This window comes from Lynx canadensis, chromosome E2, assembly GCF_007474595.2.
Source record: "Lynx canadensis isolate LIC74 chromosome E2, mLynCan4.pri.v2, whole genome shotgun sequence".
NCBI lineage: Eukaryota > Metazoa > Chordata > Mammalia > Carnivora > Felidae > Lynx > Lynx canadensis.
In genome coordinates this window covers 27,676,845-27,696,983 of record NC_044317.1, presented here as the reverse complement: position 1 = coordinate 27,696,983, position 20,139 = coordinate 27,676,845, and the positions used below count along the sequence as shown (strand labels likewise).

The 20,139-nt window shown below is 55.0% G+C and overlaps 1 protein-coding gene across 2 annotated transcripts in view; it reads left to right on the top strand.

Annotated features, from left to right (window-relative positions):
- CPNE2 (copine 2) overlaps positions 1 to 20,139 on the top strand; it is a 47,196-nt gene that overhangs the window by 10,587 nt on the left and 16,470 nt on the right. For both annotated transcript variants that reach the window (XR_003965387.1, XM_030299729.1), the window contains exons 2-11: positions 5,006 to 5,220; positions 7,970 to 8,149; positions 9,871 to 9,945; positions 11,800 to 11,871; positions 12,746 to 12,829; positions 13,098 to 13,187; positions 14,567 to 14,665; positions 15,214 to 15,300; positions 16,786 to 16,845; positions 18,702 to 18,835. Coding sequence is in view for 1 of the 2 variants with exons in the window: in XM_030299729.1 (XP_030155589.1) it covers positions 5,041 to 5,220; positions 7,970 to 8,149; positions 9,871 to 9,945; positions 11,800 to 11,871; positions 12,746 to 12,829; positions 13,098 to 13,187; positions 14,567 to 14,665; positions 15,214 to 15,300; positions 16,786 to 16,845; positions 18,702 to 18,835 (1,061 nt within the window). In the remaining variant the exon portion in view is untranslated. The remainder of the gene's footprint in view (positions 1 to 5,005; positions 5,221 to 7,969; positions 8,150 to 9,870; positions 9,946 to 11,799; positions 11,872 to 12,745; positions 12,830 to 13,097; positions 13,188 to 14,566; positions 14,666 to 15,213; positions 15,301 to 16,785; positions 16,846 to 18,701; positions 18,836 to 20,139) is intronic.

The following is a 20,139-nucleotide window of genomic DNA, read 5'->3' as shown; positions in this document are numbered from 1 at the left end:
TGTAGAGCATTTTTGTTCCACAGTTGGCACCAAAAACAGAATTTCTTTTCCATCTTCTAAATATCAAGTTGAAGACGCTTTTTCATGCAGCACGTGATCCCCCCACCAGAAGTCCTGATAGGCCGTCCCATTGTTACACTTGCCCCGTCGTCCCCACCACTTGAGACTCTGGGGTGGGGGCTGCTGCCTCCCTGAGCACCTCGGTCAGCCCTTCCCTTCCCTTCTATCCCCTCTTTTCCCCAGCTGGCTCTCCAGGTCTCCAGCTCAGCTGTCTGCCTCCCCCACCCCCATTGCCCATCTCCCTGTGCCTGCCTCTCGGTGTCTCCTTGTCCCTGCCCATCTCTGAGTCGGGAACCCTTCTGGCCTCACCATCTCCTCCCTGCAGTGAGTGAGGCGCACAGCCCAGCCCCTGCGTCCTGAACCACTGGAGCCAATAGTGGGTGAAAGGATAGAGTCAGGCAATGTGGCCTTCGGCCTCAGCATCATCCTTCCCTATTTTAGAAAAACCACTGCCCCTTCTTGGGCCTCAGTTTCCACTCTTGCGAAGTGGGATATGAGGCCCTCTCCTGCTGGCCTCTTGGAGTAGTCTTGAGGCTCCAGGGTTTGAGTAATGGCTTTGTGATATTTGTGATGTATGTCAGGGAGACGTGGTTGTGATTTCTCTGGGGCTGGAGATTAAAGAGCCTGTATGGTGGGCTCTCTCCCTCCCTCATTCATTGGCAAGCATTTATTCAGCACTCGGTATGTGCAGAGGCCGCCCTAGGTGCTAGAGAAGCAGGAATGATCCCTCCCTCGTGGAGGTTATGTTCTAGGGGGCCAGACAGACAATACACAGGCAAATAGACAAGTAAAGTGACTGCACATTACAATGATCTGTGAAGGGAACAGTGTGGTTGTGATTGTGTTGAGACAGAAATTGCATTAGCTCAAGTGACCAGGGAAGGCCTCTGACAACTAAGACCCATCCTGTGAAGAAAAGCACATCTGGCAGAGGGAATAGCAAATGCAAAGGCCCTGAGGTAGAAGAGAGGTTGACCTGTTTGCAGAGCAGGAGGAAGCCCGTGTAGCTGGGACAGACAGGGGGAGGGGGAGGGTGGCATGAGATGGGGTCAGGTCAAGCAGGGCCCTATAAGCCTGGAGAGAATTTGGGTTTGGTGTGGCCTGGAAGGCGAAGCCACTGGAAGATTTTTAGGTAGAACTGTGGTAGCCTCTGATTTGCATGTGTAAAAGACTCACTCTGGCTCCTCGTTGCTCCGGGAGATCTGTCATGGACCAGTGCATGGCTGGGCGTGAGATGATGGCCGTCTGGCTGGGCCAAGGCAGCGGAAGGGGGGGAGGGGGTGATAAGGACATTGCTCGCTGCATCTTGAGGTGGAATCTACACAGCAGGGGGATATGGGGAAGGAAAGAGAGAGGTCAAGGATGATGGGTTCCTAGGTTTCTGGCTAAGACCATAATGTTCTAGATCTATGGTTCAGCGCCAGCGTCTCCAAATCCCATCCTGTCCTCCCCGAAGGGCAAGATGTATTAGCTGGGGCCACTAGAGCCTGTGGGGGCCGAGGCCTCTGTGTCTTGTTCATTCGTTACTCTTCACCGCAGGGCACTCAAGGAACGTTTGTGAAATGACTGAATGGGAATCCCCAAGCCCTGCCTTCTCTTTGCCTCAGCCGACCCATCCGTAAAAGCAACTACTAGTTTTGTATTATCCCCGGCTTCCAGCTCCTTCCCTGGGGATCCGGTCGCCCTAGAAGGCCCGCGCCCATCTGGGCCAAGAATCGGGACCATCTGCGAGCAGGCCCTGCCTGGCTCCCCATGCCCCCTGTGCAGCCCGTAACCTCAAATGACCTGTGGGGCGGGTGCTGCATCAGGGAGGTTTCCATTTCGCCCAGATGCGCATGGCAGGCCCAGCCCTCCCTTAATGACACCTTGCCCGCCTGCCCTCTTGCTGGAGTAGGAGGGGAGGGGGCCTGGCCCAGCATAAGCTGTGATTTCTTTTTCCGTTGCGTCAGGCCTCAGGGTCCGGCCCGCCTGCCCGCTGCCGGGCTGGCACAGAGGGGCCCACTCTGACCCTCGCCTGCCCCAACTCCGGACATCATGTGCTCCCCATTTCGGGGATCCAGAAGCTTCCAGCCAGAGGGTGAGTTGGGGACGGGGGAACCTAGCCCTGGCTGGGGGAGACGTGCCCCTGCCCTGCTCACCCCTTGCTCGCTCTAGCCAGGGCCTGCCAGCTAGACCAGGTGGAGTCACGGTGGAGTCCGAGGAGCTCGGCCCAGCCTGACTCTCCCCTGTGACCTGGCCCTCCCTGCCATGCCCTCCGCCAGGCCGGAGCCGGTGTGGGGCAGGAGGACAGCACGGGGACACTGGAGTGACGACAGTGGCTCCGACTGGGGAGGGCAGGGGAGAAGCGGCCCCACGGTGTTCATAGGCCTACGTGCCTTTGCCTGCGTTGGTCTGGGGCGTGTGTACATGTGCGTGTGTGTGACCACACACGTGTGTCCATGCACAGGAAGTGTGTCAGCCTTGGCGTGCGTCCTGACACCCCTCAGGAGGAAAATAGATGCCTCTGACTTGGCAGCAGGGGACAGGTGGCCCTTGTGGGGCCGTCTAGCGTGTCACGAAGGGGGCCCGTGAGGTGCAGAGGAGGCGGGTAAACTGGAACCCACCCCCTCAGCGATGACCCCAGAAGTGCGGACAGTGCGACTCCAGAGGAACTGGGGTTCCCTCTGCCTGGCCGACTCCCCTCTGTCCCCACCCAGGTCCTAGTTCCTTACCACGCTCAGCAGCACCCCTACCCCGGCCAGAAGCACGCAGATTGGCCTGGGGAGGCCAGAGAGACCCAGCTTATGCCCTGCCTCTGCGGTTACCTGGCTGTGAGACCTCGGGCAGATGACCTCTGTTCTCTGGGCCTCGGCTTCCTCATCTGTAAAATGGGGGTGACTCTTGTGACCCACCCCACCTCAGGGCAGCTGTGAGCACAAACAGGTATTCTCCCAGCCGCAGGGCAAGGTGTCCCTCTTGGACGTCCCTATCCCCTCTGCCCTCCTGACTGGGTCGAGGATTTGCTCACCCCGCCCCCATGTGGAAAGCCACCCAGCTGCACTCGGGGAGAGTGAATGCAGTCCTCCGGCCCCTCCAGTGGAAACTAATTTTTACACGACAGGAATAAATCCTGCAGGCAAATTGCAGTGCTGCCCTGACGCTCCGGGCTCGCGTGATTATGATGAGGTTGTCGGGACAGACAGTGGGAGGGAGAGGGCTGAGGACTGGCTTTGCCACTGTCCGGGTCCTCCCAGGCGTGCCCGGGGCTCGCTGTGTCTGCAGAGGGAGAGGGGCCTCTGGTGCCAGCCCCACACTGGCCTGGGCCTCGCGCAGACTGGGTCATCTGTCTGCCCAGCCAGAGGCTGGCGCTCAGGGGTCATGGCTATGGCCTCAGGGCTATGGCTGGGGTCAGAGGGAGATGGGTGGGCGTGCTTTGGTCCCTCCTCCCTGGATGACAGCAGCCTCCTCGCCAGCCCCCCTGCTGCCTCTCCTAGCCTAAGATCCCCTCCTCCCCACAGGGGCTGGAGCCAGCTTTTCCAAACACACATCAGGTCATGTCACCTCTCTGCTTAAAACCCTCTGAGACTTCCATCACTCAGAACAAAGTCCCAGTACCCCCAGGACCTGGCTGCTGTCCCCGAGCCGTCAGCCAGGCTGTGAGGGCTGAGACTGGGCGGCCTTTTTACTGCGGGATCCCAGTCCTGGCTTTGTTCTTGGGACCTAGTAGATGCTCAGTAAACACTCTAGAGTGGATGAACGAGCCTCGGGGTCCTTGTCTGGAAAACAGGGTGATATTAGTCCCTGACCCACAAGACTGAATGAGAATTAGAGACATGGTGCAGATCACGTGCCCAGCTCGTGGTCAACACTGTGAGTAAGTAAGTCCGGTTCGCGTCCCCCCCGAGGGAACACCCTTCTCTTACCTCTCCCCCCTGGGGGAGTACAGGGCTGTTTACTCACTCAGCAGGGAGGGGCTGAAATATTAGTCAAGGCCTCATCCACATGGGGTCAGGGCTTGTGTTAACTACACACGAGCCAGTGGAAGAGACCTGACCACAGGAGTTCGGCAAGGCTGTATCTTGATGTCTCGTGGGTAGAAGTGGAAACTGAGGCACAGAGAGCCAGATGGCTTGTCCGCAGGGCCTTGTTATGGGCGGAACCCAGAGCTCCCCTCCACCCCCGAGATGGGTTTGTCTTCACTTGCTCCAAATGAACACTTTGCGCTTGCTGGAAAACAGAACTGCTTAACGTAAGCAAATGCCAGTAATTAGCTGTGACAGTGGAAGGGTACATAAGGCCCTGGGCATGGAATCTGGGGAAGTCACGTACGAGCGGAAGAGTTCTATGTTGGGAATAATGACCAACTCAGGCAGAATCTGAGCCATGTGGAGGGTTTGTCCGTTCACTGATTTAGACACTCGTTCCTCTTTTTTATTCAACAAGCATACACTAAGTGCCTCCTTGTGCCTCAGTCCCTGTACATCGGCCCAGGATACAAGATGAACAAGACTGCAATGAACAAAGTCGAGTTTTGGATAAGTTATCAGAAGTGAGCTTCCTAGTGGCCAAAGCAATGAGGGAAACCTGAGCAATGATAAGCCCCATGGTAGCCACACGATTCCAAACTGTTAATTGCTCAGGAGAAGCCTAGGTTTTCCTGGCAAAATGAATATTTTAGGTGCCCACGTCCACTGTGATCTGTCGCTGATTTGGCAGGGGCACCTTGGACCTGTGTATGTAACAGTTAACCGGCACAGATAATACCTTCAAACTAAACATGCCTGCTAAGGACCTGTTTTTCTTCATTCTCCTTCGGTCAAGCTTTTGCTTGTGTTATCCCATGCACACACCTTTCCTTCCGTCTCTACCTGCATCTGGAAGGGTCAGGTTGGTGACACCGCCTCGGGGTAGGGTGGGAGAGCGGATGTCTGTGCCCTCTCTGACCCCCACCTCTCTCCCTGCCCAGACTGCCAGGAGCTGCTGCCAGCACCGACAGCCCCTATGGCCTACATCCCTGGTGGGGGCGCCCCGGCAGCGGGGGTGGCCCCCATGGGCTCCCAGTATTGTGTGTGCAAGGTGGAACTGTCAGTGAGTGGCCAGAACCTGCTGGACCGGGATGTCACCTCCAAGTCTGACCCCTTCTGTGTCCTCTTTACAGAGAACGATGGCAGGTGGATTGAGGTGAGGCCCCTCCATGTGTGCCCTGGCTGGGTGGAGGGTGGCTAGGTTGCCGGGGAGGGGTTCCCACTGGATCCTGGGACCTCCAGTTAGACAGACCCTTGGAGGTCATTGGAGGGATTGTTGCTTTTAAAATTGGATTTTAGGGGCACCCGGGTAGCTCAGTCAAGTGTCCGACTCTTGCTTTTGGCTCAGGTCATGATCTCACAGTTCATGAGACTGAGTCTTGCATTAGGCTCTGTGCTGACAGTGCAGAGCCTGCTTGGGATTCTGTCTTTCTCCCTCCCTCTCTGTCCCTCTCCTGCTTGCATTCTCTCTTTCTCTCTCTCTCAAAATAAATAAACATTTTTAAAAAATTGTACTTATATTATTATTTCAAATAATTGCATTTGTAAGTTATTATAATTCATAGATTTAGATTTATAATTATATTGTTTCATATCATAATATTTTATTAAGTTTATCTATGTATTTTGAGAGAGAGAGAGAGAGCATGCATGCAAGCAGAGGAGGGGCAGAGAGGGAGAGAGAAAATCCCAAGCTGACTCCATACTGTCTGCACAGAGCCCTATGTGGGGCTCAAACTCATGAGCCAGGAGATCATGACTTGAGCTAAAGTCTGACAATCAACCCACTGAGTCACCCAGGTGTACCCCCCCATATCATAATATTTTAAATTACTGTAATATATAGTTAAAATATATTTTAGGGTTTTACAAAATGCTTCCATTTTTAAAACAACCTTCCACATTTATTTTTTGTTAAGTTTATTTATTTTGAGATAGAGAGTACACTTGTACGAGTGGGGTGGGGGGCAGAGAGAGAGAGAGGGAGAGAGAGATCCCAAGCAGGCTCCACACTGTCAGTGCAGAGCCCGACATGGGGCTCAAACTCAAGAACTATGCGATCATGACCTGAGCTGACATCAAGAGTCAGACACTTAACTGACTGAGCCACCCAGGCGCCCCCCCCACCCCCGCCATGTTTATTCCTAAATGAGCATATAGTCAGTGAAAAGCAAACAGAGAAATGGGGAACTCAGTCTTTGGTCCCAGAGCTGGGCCAAGACCTAGGTCTGTCACTCCCTGCTGTGTGGCCTTGGGCAAGTGGTTGTCCCTCTCTGAGCCTGTCTCCTCATCTGTGAAATGAGGATATTTTCCCTCCCGCCTACCTTGCAGAGACCCAGACCTGGGGCTGTGGATGGCGCTGAGGACTTCTGAACTGGAAAACTTTGGCCTGTGGGCTGATGAGAGATGCAGCCTGAGGAAGGATATTGAGAAATGCAAACTGTTAGCACTTTCAAGTTTTAAAAGAGGCTTTGTTTTTATTTCAAAACGGGTCTCTGTTCATTGTAGTAAATTTAGAAAATACATACAGCCCTAAAGAAAGTAATCAGCAAAGGTGGGAAACCTGTGTGTCAGAGAGAGAGAGAGAGAGAGAGAGAGAGAGAGACCCACTGTTAACCGTTTGGTGTCCGGCCTTTGAGATAGTTTTATGCATGTAAAATTTCCAAAATACGTATCTATTTTTAATAATTATCCAGCTGAGCCACAGCGGGCAGCCCAATGAACGTACTGTGGTTTACAAAGAGTTTCCACAGATGTTGGCTCCTTCTCACGATGCCAAGGAACTGGTGCTGAGATTGTTGACCCATTTCACAGAGGGAAAACGGGCCCAGAATGGGTAGGGGCCCCTCTGTGTCACCCAGTGCATTGGTGATACAGCCAGAAGCGGGAGGTGGAACATGAGGTCAGCCGAGGACTAAAGCCAGCATGTCTGGAGCACCCTGGTTCCCTCTGCCGGGTCTCTGGGACCTCCGCCTACCCCTCAGGGAATGGTGTAATCCCCACTGCACCACACCCCCACTCGTGGCATCCACCCCCCACCCCTGACAATCTGTCTCTCACCCAGGCTGGCCACCCTGGCTAAAAATAGCCCAGGGCCAAGACTTCTTCCATCCCTGCTTCTCCAGCCCTCGGAAATGGACTGGGTGGGAGGAAAAATCAACATAGCCCAGGCCCCAAAATAGACTATCGCCCAGAGTCCGTGGTTTGGGGCCTCAGTGTAGAGGCCAGGAGGCAGTGTTCTTGTCCCAGCCCCACCGCTGACCCACAGTACAAGGCCCTGTCTTTACCCAGGCCTTGGTTTCCACAGTGGGGGGGGAGGGGGGGGTTTGGTCTGTACAGTTCCCAGTTTGGACATTCCAGGAATCTGTACAACGTACCAACATCTGCCCCCACCTGCCCCTAAGTACCCCTCCCTCTTTCTGTTCCCTCCCTCAGCCTCCATGTGAAATGTGGTTTGAAAAAAGGGTTCTTCCAAGATAAAAAGGCTGAAAAGCACTGATAGTCAAATCCCTTCGTTGCACAGAACTGGAAACAGAGGCTCTGATGGCGAAAGGGACTTACTGTCTGCCACTTACCTAGGCAGAGACATGGCTCAAGCTCTTCCCCTGGCACCTGGTGTGGAGCCAGAGTCGAAGAGTTAAGACTGTCCGTGCTAGAGCCAGACCTGGGTTCAAATGTTGACACTGCCCGTCTGGCTGTTCAATCTTGGGTAAGTCCCTTAACCTCTCTGTGCATCAGTGTCCTCATCTGTGAGCCGGGAGTAATAACTACCTCAGCCACCCAGGTAACTGGCCACGAGGGCCTGCCAGAGTAGGTGTTCAGCAAGTTTGAATGACTTCGGGCAGCCCGGGAAGGGTTGAACCAGCTGCCTGACTCAGGCTCCTGCTTCCCCGCCCCTTTGCTAGTACGACAGGACAGAAACTGCCGTCAACAACCTCAATCCCGCGTTCTCCAAGAAGTTCGTCCTCGACTACCACTTTGAGGAGGTGCAGAAGCTCAAGTTCGCCCTGTTTGACCAGGACAAGTCCAGCACACAACTCGATGAGCATGATTTCCTGGGCCAGTTCTCCTGCAGCCTGGGCACGGTGAGCCGGGCCCCTCCCGGTGGACGAGGGCAAGGGAGTCCTCACCTTGGGCATCACCCTGCTCCCAAGGACAGGGCGGTCCCTTGGAGAGGGCCTCTGCTGCCACCTGCTTTCCCTGGCCCCATTTTCCTGGCTGGCTTTCGAGGTAGCATCACAAATGCGGATAGGCTTGGGGGGCAGCAGGCACGAAAGGGGGTAAGCAGCCTGGTGGTTTGGGGCCAGGCTGAAGAGTTTTCAGTGGAAAACACTGAGCACGGTGCCTGCGAGCTGTTGCCACACAGGAATGGGGACCCCATGTGGCCAGAACTGCTGATTGTCAGAAGTGATCAGATGCAGTCTTGACTTCCTGGCTTAGGAGCACCTGACCAGCAACCACGGCACCCATGGGCATCCTTCTCCGTGGCTGGCTTACCGTGTAACCTCGGGCAACTTCCTTTCTCTCTCTGGGCCACACTTTCCCATCCAATTCAGTCCTTGGTGAGGTTATCGAGGCTGGAGACTGCAGGGTTAGGAGTTCCAGCCCTTTTTGCTGTGTGCCCTTGGGCAAGCCCCCACCCCCTTCTGGGCCTCAGTCTCCCCCCATTTCACTTGGGGCCTGCTGACGACTGCTTAGTCTATGGTGATGATGGAGCAACAGTGCGCATTAAAAATGGCCTGGGCCTTCCAGGAGATGGGATGGAAAAAACGCAAGGGCCCACAGTTGTGTGAGAAGCAGGGTGTGTCCCTGGGATTCTGCCTGGAGTCCTCGCCCTCAAAGGGTAACTGAGGAGAGAGCTGGAGGGTGAGCTGGTGGCACCTGCCACCAGCAGGACCGCCCGTAGCCTGGAGAGGGGGCAGGGCAGGCAGCAGGTTGCCAGGGCCCCGTGAGAGGTGTGGCCACGGCATGAAGGCCTCTGGACTAGAGCTGAAGCCGTGGGAGCACCAGGTCTGCCAAACCACCGCTCGGCCTTGCTCTCCTCCTGGTCGTCTGGTGCCTTTTGGCGCGCCCCGTGGCTGTACCCACAGCCCAGGGTTGCGCGCGGGGTGATGAAGGCCACCGTGCTCCGAGCAGGTAGGGAAGGGCGAGGGCAAGAGTGGACTGGGGAGGAAAACCAGCACGTGCGCACGGCAGCACAAAGAAACACTGGCATCCCCCCCCCCCCCCCCCAAGAAACCGAGGACCAGGGTGGCCCAGGAAGAGTGTGGGGATGGGGTACAGAGATGGCGGAGGGGCAACTTTACAACGTGTTCTGCTCTTCCTCTCTCTATTGTGTTGATCGCCGACCGAGCGCTGTGTGCATGTCCTCTCTCTTCGGAGCGTGAAAATACATAGGATTTGCTCTTCTCCATCAGGATCACACCCGAGGAGGGTGGGGTCTGTAGGTGGCTTTGGGGGAGGCAGTGAGGGGGCTTGACTCCCTGCAGGGGCCTCCAGAGTGTGAGCCTGGGAAGAGCCTTTGCCTGGGGGCAACCGGGTCAGTGGGAGTGGACTGCAGGGATTGCGCCCCAGCTGTGGGACATCCAGCGAGTGTCTTAACCCCTCTGGGCGTCTGTCTCCTCAGCTGCGCCCTGGAGTCAGCCATGGTTGCTGGTTGCATGGGGAGGTGTAGCCAGCGACCCGCCAGCGCCAGCGCGGAGCCGAAGCCGCGTGCATGCGCGTGCTGTGAGTGGTGACTGCTGAGCATTTTTCCTCCCCACCAACCCTCAGGAGCGCCACTCTCCTCTCTCCTTCCCCACCCCAGATCGTCTCCAGCAAGAAGATCACTCGGCCTCTGCTGCTGATGAATGACAAGCCTGCAGGGAAGGGCCTGATTACGGTACCAGCCCCCTCCCTGCTCTCCGCACCCCTCCGCCTTTGCTCGCTGCCCTCCCCCATCAATGGGCTGCTTCCCTGCCAGATAATCACCAGCTTTGTTTGGAGTAAAAAGGCCCAACTTACAACTTAGCAACAGGTCTCTTAGCAACGGGCTCCTGGCTCCACATATGATGCGTTGGGGGCTGTCAAGCTGGGAGTAGGGGGCTTGCTAGAGGCCCCTGTGGCCTCCTACTCCCAGGGCAGGGGCGCTCCTACTCATTCCTGGAGTCCACCCTAGCCCTCCCAGCTGGCCCTCCCCTCCTGGCCTGCCCTAGGGGGTCTTTGAGGAGCGCCTGACCCGTGGAGCTCTGTTTGCGGCTGCAATGCGCAACGGTTCCAGCCGCGCGATGCGCAATAGTTCCAGCCATGGGATGTGCAATGATTCTAGTGATGCGCAATGAGTCCAGCCTTACGCAGGCCCTCGGCTCGGAACAGTCCTGGGTCCTCAAGGTCTCCTAGAAGGCTGGGAAACCTGTTTTACAGATGAGGGACCTGGAGCCCAGAGAGGAAGTGCCCTGGGGAGGTGAGGCTCAGTGAGATTCTCTCCCTTCAGAGACCGCGTGAGGCCAGAGGAACTGGCCAGCTAGAGGGAGGAGGGCCAAGCCTATATGTGCTCATATACAGTCACCCCCCCTGCTCTGGAGCCTCCCTGGCTCCCCACTGCCCGTGGCGCTTTGCATTCAAGGCTGTGAGGGACCCCACCTTGCTTTCCTGCCTCAGCCGTGTTTTACGCCTTCGTGTGCATACTCTGGCTTCAAGGCAAACTGAATTCTTAGTATACCACACATATCACAGACCATTATCCACGGTTCCTGCCGCCTTGAATGTCTCCTCCCAACCTCTTGGGGTTCAGAACCTCCTCATCTAAATACCTTCACCAGCCAGCTCCCCTCTACCTGGAAACCAGCCCGGCTGGTGTAACTGTTACCCCTAGCACTTCCACCGTGCCACTCCAAACCTCAGTTCCTAACTCTGTGAAATGGGGGCAGTAATAGGACCTATCTTGCAAGGTGGTTGAGCAAGTCTCTGCTGGAGGAGAGGAAAGGGAGCCTGGCATCCAGCCTGGCTTCCGTGTAGTTCTGGAAGGTCAAGTATCTTGTAGGTAAGGCTGTCCTACAGGTGTGGGGGGAGAGGAAGCCCTAGCCAAGAGAGGACCCAGCTCACCTGTGTTGCTGTTGGCCCAAGGGCGTTCCCTGCTACCCTGTGAGGAAGCGGAGACAGAGAGAGGCCTAGAGAGGGCAAAGGTAGCCCCAAGGTGACTCAGCTGGTCCATCACTGGCTGGGTTGGGGCCATAGGGTCATGGCCAATGGCGAAGGCATGGAAGACAGATGACAGCATGAGCTTCAAGACAACAGAGGGAGCTCAGGTGACTCCTGGACCTCAGTTTCCCTAGCTGCACGGTTAGGTTGCTGGAATCCCCCAATGCCGTGGCATTTTGAGGTCTGCAGTGGGGCATGAGGGGGCCTGTCAAGCTGCTCCCTGGCCCAGAACCTCTCCCCAAGGCTCAAGACCTCCCCTCATGTCTGGTAACAGCTTCACATGGCCTCCTCTCTTGAGCCACACGGAGTCACTTCTGGTTCCTCATATTCAGATGGGTTACCCCATTTTCCAGAAGATGGCAATGGAGGTTTTGGAAAACCTCCATTGAAAAGACAAGGGGCATGACCAGGGTGGCCCGGTACTCCCCCTCCTCTTTTTTCCCCTTCGCAGCCCTGGAGAACTGACTCCTGAGCACCCGTGCTCACTCTGCCTGGCGGGACGCCAGGGGGAGCCAGAGGGGCAGGTCCCACCCCTCACATTCCTGTGGCTTTACAGATTGCTGCCCAGGAGCTGTCAGACAACCAGGTCATCACGCTGAGTCTGGCGGGCAGGAAGCTGGACAAAAAGGTAAGGCAGGCAAGGAGGGGTTTCTCCATCAGGGAGCAGTATCCCTCCCCCAGCCCAGGGGTGTGCGGCCTAATCCTGGTGCTTCTGGCTATTACCTTTATCACCCCGCATCCAGGAACAAGTCCGTAGCTTAGGACCAAGTTAGAACCTCTTTACCACTGAGGTAGTGAGTTTCCCGTTATTTAGAGGTATTCAAGACGTAACTGGAAACCCACTGCTTAGAACTCCCTGTCTCAGTATAAATTGCTAGGATCCTTATAGTAACATACAGGGCCCCGCCCCTGTCCACAGCCCCCCACCCCCACCCCCAACCTCACCCTTTCTACTCTCCCCACCTTCATTCTGCCTCAGCCAAATCAGCCTCATCATTGTTCCAGGATTACATCAGGCACTCTCCTCAGGCCTCAAAGGCCTCAGGACCTTTGCCCTTGGTATTCCCTCTGCCTGGGAAGTTCTTTTCCCTGAATGTTCCCTGACACATTTTTTTTTTTTTTTAACTTAAATAAATGGATTTCCAGAGGACATCATCTCCCTTCTGTGATGGGCTGGGATAGTTTCAGTTTTTCAGATGCCCACTAAAATAAATTAAAATCACATCCTCCCATTGGCATCGCCCTGCACTGGAAACAATCGCCCTTTGGAAGTCCCGGCCGGTCTACGTTGTAGCTCCTGCGGACTCCAGGTCTCAGGGTCTCTGAACACAGGCTCTGGTAACACCAGGATGGTGGGGGAGCTGGTTGGCCCCAGGCGACTGGCTCTGCCCACCGCTCCCGCACCTGAGCCTGGGTTGGGAGCAGCGGCTGGGCCACCCCACCTCTCATCTGAATCCGCCAGAGTCGTGCCTCCCTCACCCACATCCTCCTGCCTCCTCCAGGACCTCTTTGGAAAGTCAGACCCATTTCTTGAGTTTTATAAACCGGGAGATGATGGCAAGTGGATGCTGGTTCACAGGACTGAGGTGGGTGCATGGGATTCTGGGGGTCTCTAAGCCAGTGGGTCTCTAGTCTGGCCACCCCCAGTGTCTCAGGATGGGGCTGTGTGTGATGCAGGGAGCAGGAAAGGCCACAACGGTGCCCAAAGGATTTGTTCCCTCCCCGCCACAGAGATCCTCACTTCCATCCCCAGAAGCATGGTCGTGGGTCTCCCCACCCCCATCCCCATCGGGTCCCACCCCAGAGCACTGCTGCCCTGGGCCTGAGTTCACCCTTGGCCCTCACGTCCTGCAGGTGATCAAGTACACGCTGGACCCTGTGTGGAAACCATTCACTGTGCCATTGGTGTCCCTGTGTGATGGGGACATGGAGAAGCCCATCCAGGTGAGGGGACGCTGGGAGCCCTGCACCCCACCCTGCCAGCTCCAGCCTCCCAGTCTATCTGAGGCTTTCTGGGGATGCCTTGGCAAAGCTCTTTTCTTTTCTTTTCTTTTCTTTTCTTTTCTTTTCTTTTCTTTTCTTTTCTTTTCTTTTCTTTTCTTTTCTTCTTTTCTTTTCTTTCTTTTCTTTTCTTTTCTTTTTTCTTTTCTTTCTTTCTTCCTTCCTTTCTCCCTCCCTTCCTTCCTTTCTTTCTTTCTTTCTTTCTTTCTTTCTTTCTTTCTTTCTTAACTTAGGATTTTTTTAAGTTTATTTATTTATTTTTGAGAGAGAGAGAGCACAAGCGGGGGAAGGTCAGAGAGAGAGGGGGAGAGAAAGAATCCCAAGTAGGCTGTGCACTGTCAGTGTGGGCTCAATCCCACAAGATCATGACCTGAGCTGAAATCAAGAGATGGATGTTTAACTGACTGAGCCCCCCAGGGGCCCCCAAAGCTCTTTCTTATCAAGGTAGAAAGGAGAACCTATATAGGGGGAGAGACAGGGGACCTGGGCTCTCGTCTCGGGTCTGCCTGACCTTCTGAGCCATCTGGGCAAGGCTCCCATCTCTGTGAGCCCTTCTCTAAAACAGGAACAGAATGTCTGTCTGGTTCTTCCCAGACGGCTGCGTTGCTACCAGCTGGGATAACAACTGTGGAAACACCTTGGAGGTGACCAAGTGTTGTCCCTGTGGTGTTTTGAGGTGGACAACTGATGAGGACAATGAATACTGGTCTCTAAAAACCCTCAGGGACCATGTCTGAGAGATGGGGGAGAGGAAGCCAGCAAGGCGAGGGCGGGGATTCTGAAACACAGTACTAGGAAACCTAGTTCTGGCTCGACTACTGCCACTGAGAGACTTGGGGCAAGTGCTTCTCTCTTGAAGCCTCAGTTTACCCGTCGGTGGCATGGGTATGATAATTCCTGCCTTCCTCCTAGGACTGGTGGCTAGATTAGAGAGCATGGAAAACTGGGATTTTTTTTGTACCTGTGTCAGGGAAAGTAAGAGTCTAGGGAGGGCCTCAGGCCATGGCCTGCGAAGACAGGTAGATCACAGCCCCAGACAGATGAGGAGCGGAGAGAGACAGGTGTATGAGGAGTTAAGCTTCCTGCTCCAGAGTGTACAGCCTCCATTGCTGGGGTGCCCCTTTTGCCAGCAATCATGGAAGGCTTCCTGTAGGAGACAGTCCAGGAGCTAACAGTGTCATCCCAGGCCAGCGAGGCAGATGCTGGAGGGTTTGGGGAAGCATAAGAAAAAGGAAGACATGGGGTTTGCTAAGGCAGCTGAGAGGGCTGGAGAGCACGTCCTTGGGGGCTGCTCTGAGGTGACCTCGCTGGACCCATCCCAGGTCATGTGCTACGACTATGACAACGACGGAGGCCATGACTTCATCGGCGAGTTCCAGACCTCAGTGTCGCAGATGTGTGAGGCTCGTGATGGTGTCCCGGTGAGATGGGCCCGTGTGTGTGTGACCCTGAAACCTCAGCGGGGGCCGGGTGAGGGGCACAGGTTTGGGCAGACTAGGGCTCAGATCCCACCTCTCTGGCTGTAGGACCTTAAATCAAGAAGGACTTCTTAAGCAAAATATCCAGTTCCTCTGAGCCTCAGTTTCCCCATCTGTCTAATGGGGCAGAGGAAGAGAGTGGGAATTCAATGAGATGATACAGGTAAAGTGCCCAGCATGTGGGGAGCACTCAAGAGTTATCCATTTAACTCCCCCCAAGAAGGTGGGCCCTGGGGGGTTGTTCTGGGCATACACATAGTTCTGGACATGACATAGATGAGTCATCTGGGGTAGGGAGCAATGCAGATCCTCCTACCTTGGGCAGGCACAGCTTGGTGTGAGCCTGAAGTGTCAGGAACCTTTTCTGGGAGTGGGCATCCAGGAAGGCTTCCTGGAAGAGGCACTGTGGAGGGGATCCTGCGGCCCATGGGAGGGTCAGTCGCCATGGAAGAGCTGAGCTGAGCTTTTCTTTCTCTTCCCATGTTGCCCAGCTGGAGTTCGAGTGCATCAACCCCAAGAAGCAAAGGAAGAAAAAGAACTATAAGAACTCGGGCATCATTATCTTGCGTTCCTGCAAGGTGAGCCAACAGGGGTGGGCACGGGGCAGGGGCCTGGTTTGGGGTCACACAGGGAGGTATCACCGCAGAAGGGATAGACAGAGCATTGGGGATGGAGCCAGAAAGGCCTGGGTTCAAATCCTGGTTCTGCCACATCCTGGCTCTGCGATCTTCTGAGCTTAATCTCTCTGGGCCTCAGTCTCGTCATCTGTAGAATGGGGATGTTAACTAGGTAAAGCATGTGAAGGGTGGTCTCAGCTCACATTCCTGTGATATAAGGAGGTCCGAGAGGGCATGAGATGACCTTCCAGGGCCTCTGCTAGTTGGAAGGTCACTGGGAAGTTGCTTCCCATGCTGGTGGCTTTCCCACCGTGTGTTCGGCATCCCAGGGGCAGAGGGACGTCAGGTGGGGGTCTGCTAACATCATCGAGGGCTCTGGCAACTGTGACTCCCGTGGTAGAGCTGGATCCTCTGAGGCCCAGAAGGGGAGTGAGGTTCACACCAGCAGTGGTCAGGGCTGTCCCTGGATGTCTGGTAGCCAAGCGTCTGCTGGAATGAGGCCGGATGTTAAGGAAGACAGCCTGGGCTGGGGCAGCGAGAGCCCTGGTCGGTGGGCCTGAAGGTCCCGAGTGAGTCCTGGCACCCTCTCCATGCCAGCTGGCTGACCCCAGACCCCAGGCTTCTATGTCCCGGTCTGGAGTCCACGCTGTCACAGGCTGGGGTTTCCATGACTGTTCAGTGAGGTCACAACGCGGAAGTGCTCTGTGAAAGCTGATCCGTCAGGTTACAGCATCGTGATTTTGGGTCCTTGTGCCTGACGCTTCTGTCCCTCAGATTCCCCTTCATGATTTTTGGCACCTGCCTTACTTACTCCTTTTTGTAATCAGCCCTTCTTCTCCCATTCTTCGATTTTTTGTTTCTTTGGCTGGTTTTTGTTTTTTTTTACTTAAATACATTTATTTTGAAAGGAACCCCCCTCTGACTCCACCAAAATTAGAAGGCCAGCATCCTTTGCCAAAAGGAGCAAAGACCATCAAAACCAACACAGTGTTTTAGCAGCTTTATTAATTTATACCAGAAGGCCTTGAGCTGGAGGCCTGGTCTCTCTCCGTTCGGAGCGGAGCTTGGTCAGGGCTAAAGAGGGCTTAAGGACTGAACAGCAACAAATTGAGACTTTCTCCGCCGTGTAATTGGTAGGTATAACTGACACTGGGCCCTTGGGCCCTGCCTGGAATCATTGTGCGCGCGCGCGCGTGTATGTGTGTGTGTGTGTGTGTGTGTGTGTCTCAGTCTCACCCACTGGAACTGTTGCTCTGAGTGTTGTTATAGAGACTGGAGTTTGGTTATAATGAGACCGGGTCTTCTCTTGGCCTCCTTGACTCTACTAAGGTTTCAGGGCACAGAGCAATCAGCTCTCCAAAGGTCATTCTTGGGTATTGTGACTAGGTAGAGGGCCAGGCCTCAGGTGCAGAGCAGGGGCCCAGTGACTCCCCTGATCCCTTCCAGATAAACCGGGACTACTCCTTCCTTGACTACATCCTGGGAGGCTGCCAGCTCATGTTCACGGTAAGTCTCTCCCCCCAATCCCACCCCACCCAACCCCAGTGAGGATCCTCCCTAAGGGCTTGGGTCACCACTGTAGCAGGAGGGACATGGGGTAAACTTCAGGAATGACTTCTCCAGGGCAAAGGGTGTGTCTGGCCCAGAGGAGAGGGCATAGGTGATTGGGCCTGAGTCAGGGTGTAGCTAGAGATCGGGGCATGGTTGCCCAGCCCTCCGAGGATTGCTGGTTACACCTCTTCAGCAGGAAAAGAAGCTCTTCAATGGTCAGAAGGCCTTCCTGTCTCCTCTGCTGCCCCTCCTGTTTGCTCATTCAGTTCCATGCACACAGGACCCCACTGTTCCTCCAAGATGCCACGCTCCTTTCTGTCCTAGGGCTTTGCATATGCTGTTTCCTTTTTCTGAAACGCTCCTCCGGAACCTTCTCATGGCTGCTGCCCTACCACCCTTCAGGCCATGGCATAGAGGTCACCTCCTCAGGGAAGCCTCCCCTGATGCTTCCTGCTTCCTTCTTGTCTCTTCTCCTATTTTGATTTTCAGGACACTTGCCACTCTGAAATTATATAAGTATTTTTTCTCTTGTCCCTGTTTGTCCCACTCTGCAGACTGTGAGTACCTTTAGTGCAGGGATTTTGTTTTGTTTCTGTACGAACCTCAGCAAATCACTCAGTGCCTGGCACACAGTAGGTATTTAGTAAATGAACTGTGCCTCTGCCTGTGGCCTGGAGTGTAGGCCCCACAGACTTGTCCTGTCCATCTGGTCTTATGCTCCTCACCCAAAGGGGACCTTGGGGCCCAGGGGTCCTGCTGGGGTCCCATGTTCTTGCCCACCTCCCTGCCTTGCCTCACTGTTCTCCACCACCACCTCTAGATTCCATGGGGCAGGAGGTCATCTGCATGAGTATATGGGGTCATGGGATTGGCCTTGTTGATCTCTGACCCCACTGGTCACCATTACCCTCTCATTCCAATAGGCTGGGCTCTCCTGTTCCTCCTGTGTGTGTGTGTGTGTGTGTGTGTGTGTGTGTGTGTCTGTTCATTCAACAAATTGTTACTGAGCACCTCCTCTATGCCAAACCCATCCCATGATGACCAAGTTCTAAGGTGGCCATCTTTCTCCCTGGAACCCTCTCCTAATCCCCCCTTGCCAGGCAGGCTTGCCCACTCATCTGGTAGCCCTCCGGGGGCTGGGCTGGAGTTCTCTGCAGGCTGAGAGAGCAGATATCAGCCCCAGCTCCTGTGGAGCATCTTCCCTGGTGCTCTGTGCCTAGTCCCGGACCTGGCTTCAGGGGCACGTATCTTGCCTACAGTGAGCACCGACTCTGGGCAGATGGGCACTGCCGTACCGGGCAGCCCTAGGTCCCGGGGCCTCTTGGTGGAGGTGGCTTGGGGAGGGGAGAGGGTGTCTGGGAAGGCTTCCACGGGGCAGCAGATCCAAACGGGGCCTGAATGATGGAGGAGAATTAGGGAGAAAAGATGGCCTGGCTCTTTAGGTAGAGGGAACCTCATGAATAAAGGCCTGGAAATGGAAACAGATGAGTGTGTGGGTAGTGACAGTGAGGGGGAGAAAGGAATTTGGGACTATGAGTTGGCTTTGTGTCACATCTGGGCAATAGACTTTATGCTTGAGCAATAGGGAGCCAAATGGCACTAGAACCAAATGGCACTGGAACCAAAGGAGTGACAGTCAGTTTCCAGGTGTCAGACCATCTTACGGAAGGGTGGGTTGGCACAGGGAGATGAGTGGGCTTCCCATGTCCCATCAGGCTCATTGTTCCCTGGGGATGCGATAGGGAGCTAGGGTCTGTGACCACCCTGAGTGGCCTTTTTTTTTTTTTTTTTTTTTTACCCCCACGCTACAGGTTGGGATAGACTTCACAGCCTCCAATGGGAATCCCCTGGACCCTTCCTCTTTGCACTATATCAACCCCATGGGCACCAACGAATATCTGTCAGCCATCTGGGCTGTCGGGCAGATCATTCAGGACTATGACAGGTAAACTTGGGGAGGGACCATGAAGGTCAGCTCCAGCTTCATCCAACCAGGAAGCTCAGCTTATCAAACTGGAAGGGACCCAAAGATCATCAAACCTAGGAATGGCCAACACATGACGTGCCTTATTGCCCCTTCCCACACCTGTGGCAGACTTCGCTAGTCAATTGCTGACCTCTTACCTACGGAGCCCAGATCCACGCTGGAATCCTTCTCCATATGGTACCGCAAGTAGCCAGTAAGAAAAGGAATCAAGATGGAAAATGAAACGTGTTTGCTATTGTTGCAACTTTCCCTTTTAGAGCTGGGGAAATGTAGGCTTGAGAAGGGGGGTAGAGAATGTATCCGAAGTCACACAGAGCAGGGGGACTGGCACCCAGACATTCTGATTCCTGGGCCTGGCACCTAATGGCCTAATAGTCTCACTCCTGCTGGGAACTTGGAAGGAGCAGCCACCACGTGTGGGCCCTCTTCCCGTGGCCATGCTTCCTGGAGATCTTTGGGTTAAGGAGGGGGGGCAGTGGAAAGTCAGTGAAGGAAAGCTGTGTAGGGGGTGTGGCCTTGGAGGATCAGAAGCCACTTGAAGGTTATGGCATCACTGCCACAGGTGGTGCTTGTTAGGACCTCGAGGCCAGAGGGCAGAATGACTAGGAAGCCAAAACATGGGGAACAGGGAAGGAAGGTGCAGGTGCCGGAGATTTGGCAGGAACAACAGCAGGCTCAGGAATCCTGTGTGCACTTGGCCTCCTTGAGAGAGACAGCCTTACTACCAGTGTCTGATTCCCAGGTCCGGGGTTGGAGGGGGGTGGGGCGGGGCTGTGATCCCCGGCCACATTAAGAGAGGTATAGCCCACAGGGCAAGGGAGGTGAAAGTCCCCATCTGCATGGTTGGGCAGAGGAGCCTGCTGTTGCTGCTCTGGAGTCCCTTGTATCCAGCTGCCCACTCAGTCCCTTCACTGAGCCTCCTCATGGGCATTCGGACTTAGCAAAGAAGGACCTAGTAAGCTCTGGGCATTTGCCCCGGCCCCTACCCCTCTCACCCTCTTCCCCATCTCCGTGAGAGGCACCACCACTCACCCAGAACCCTTCACTTTTTCCTTCCCTTATCTCCCCCAGTGTTCTTTCAGCAAATCCTTTCCAAACCTAGTTGAATCTAGCCCCTTCTCCCACCCCTACTGCTACCAGCCTGTTCAAGCCAGCATCCCTTCCCGTTCAGACCACTTCAGTAGGCTCCTCACTGGTCTCCCTGCTTCTGTCCTAGTACCTGGCGGTTTGTCCTTCACACAACAGCCAGGGGATTCCTCAAT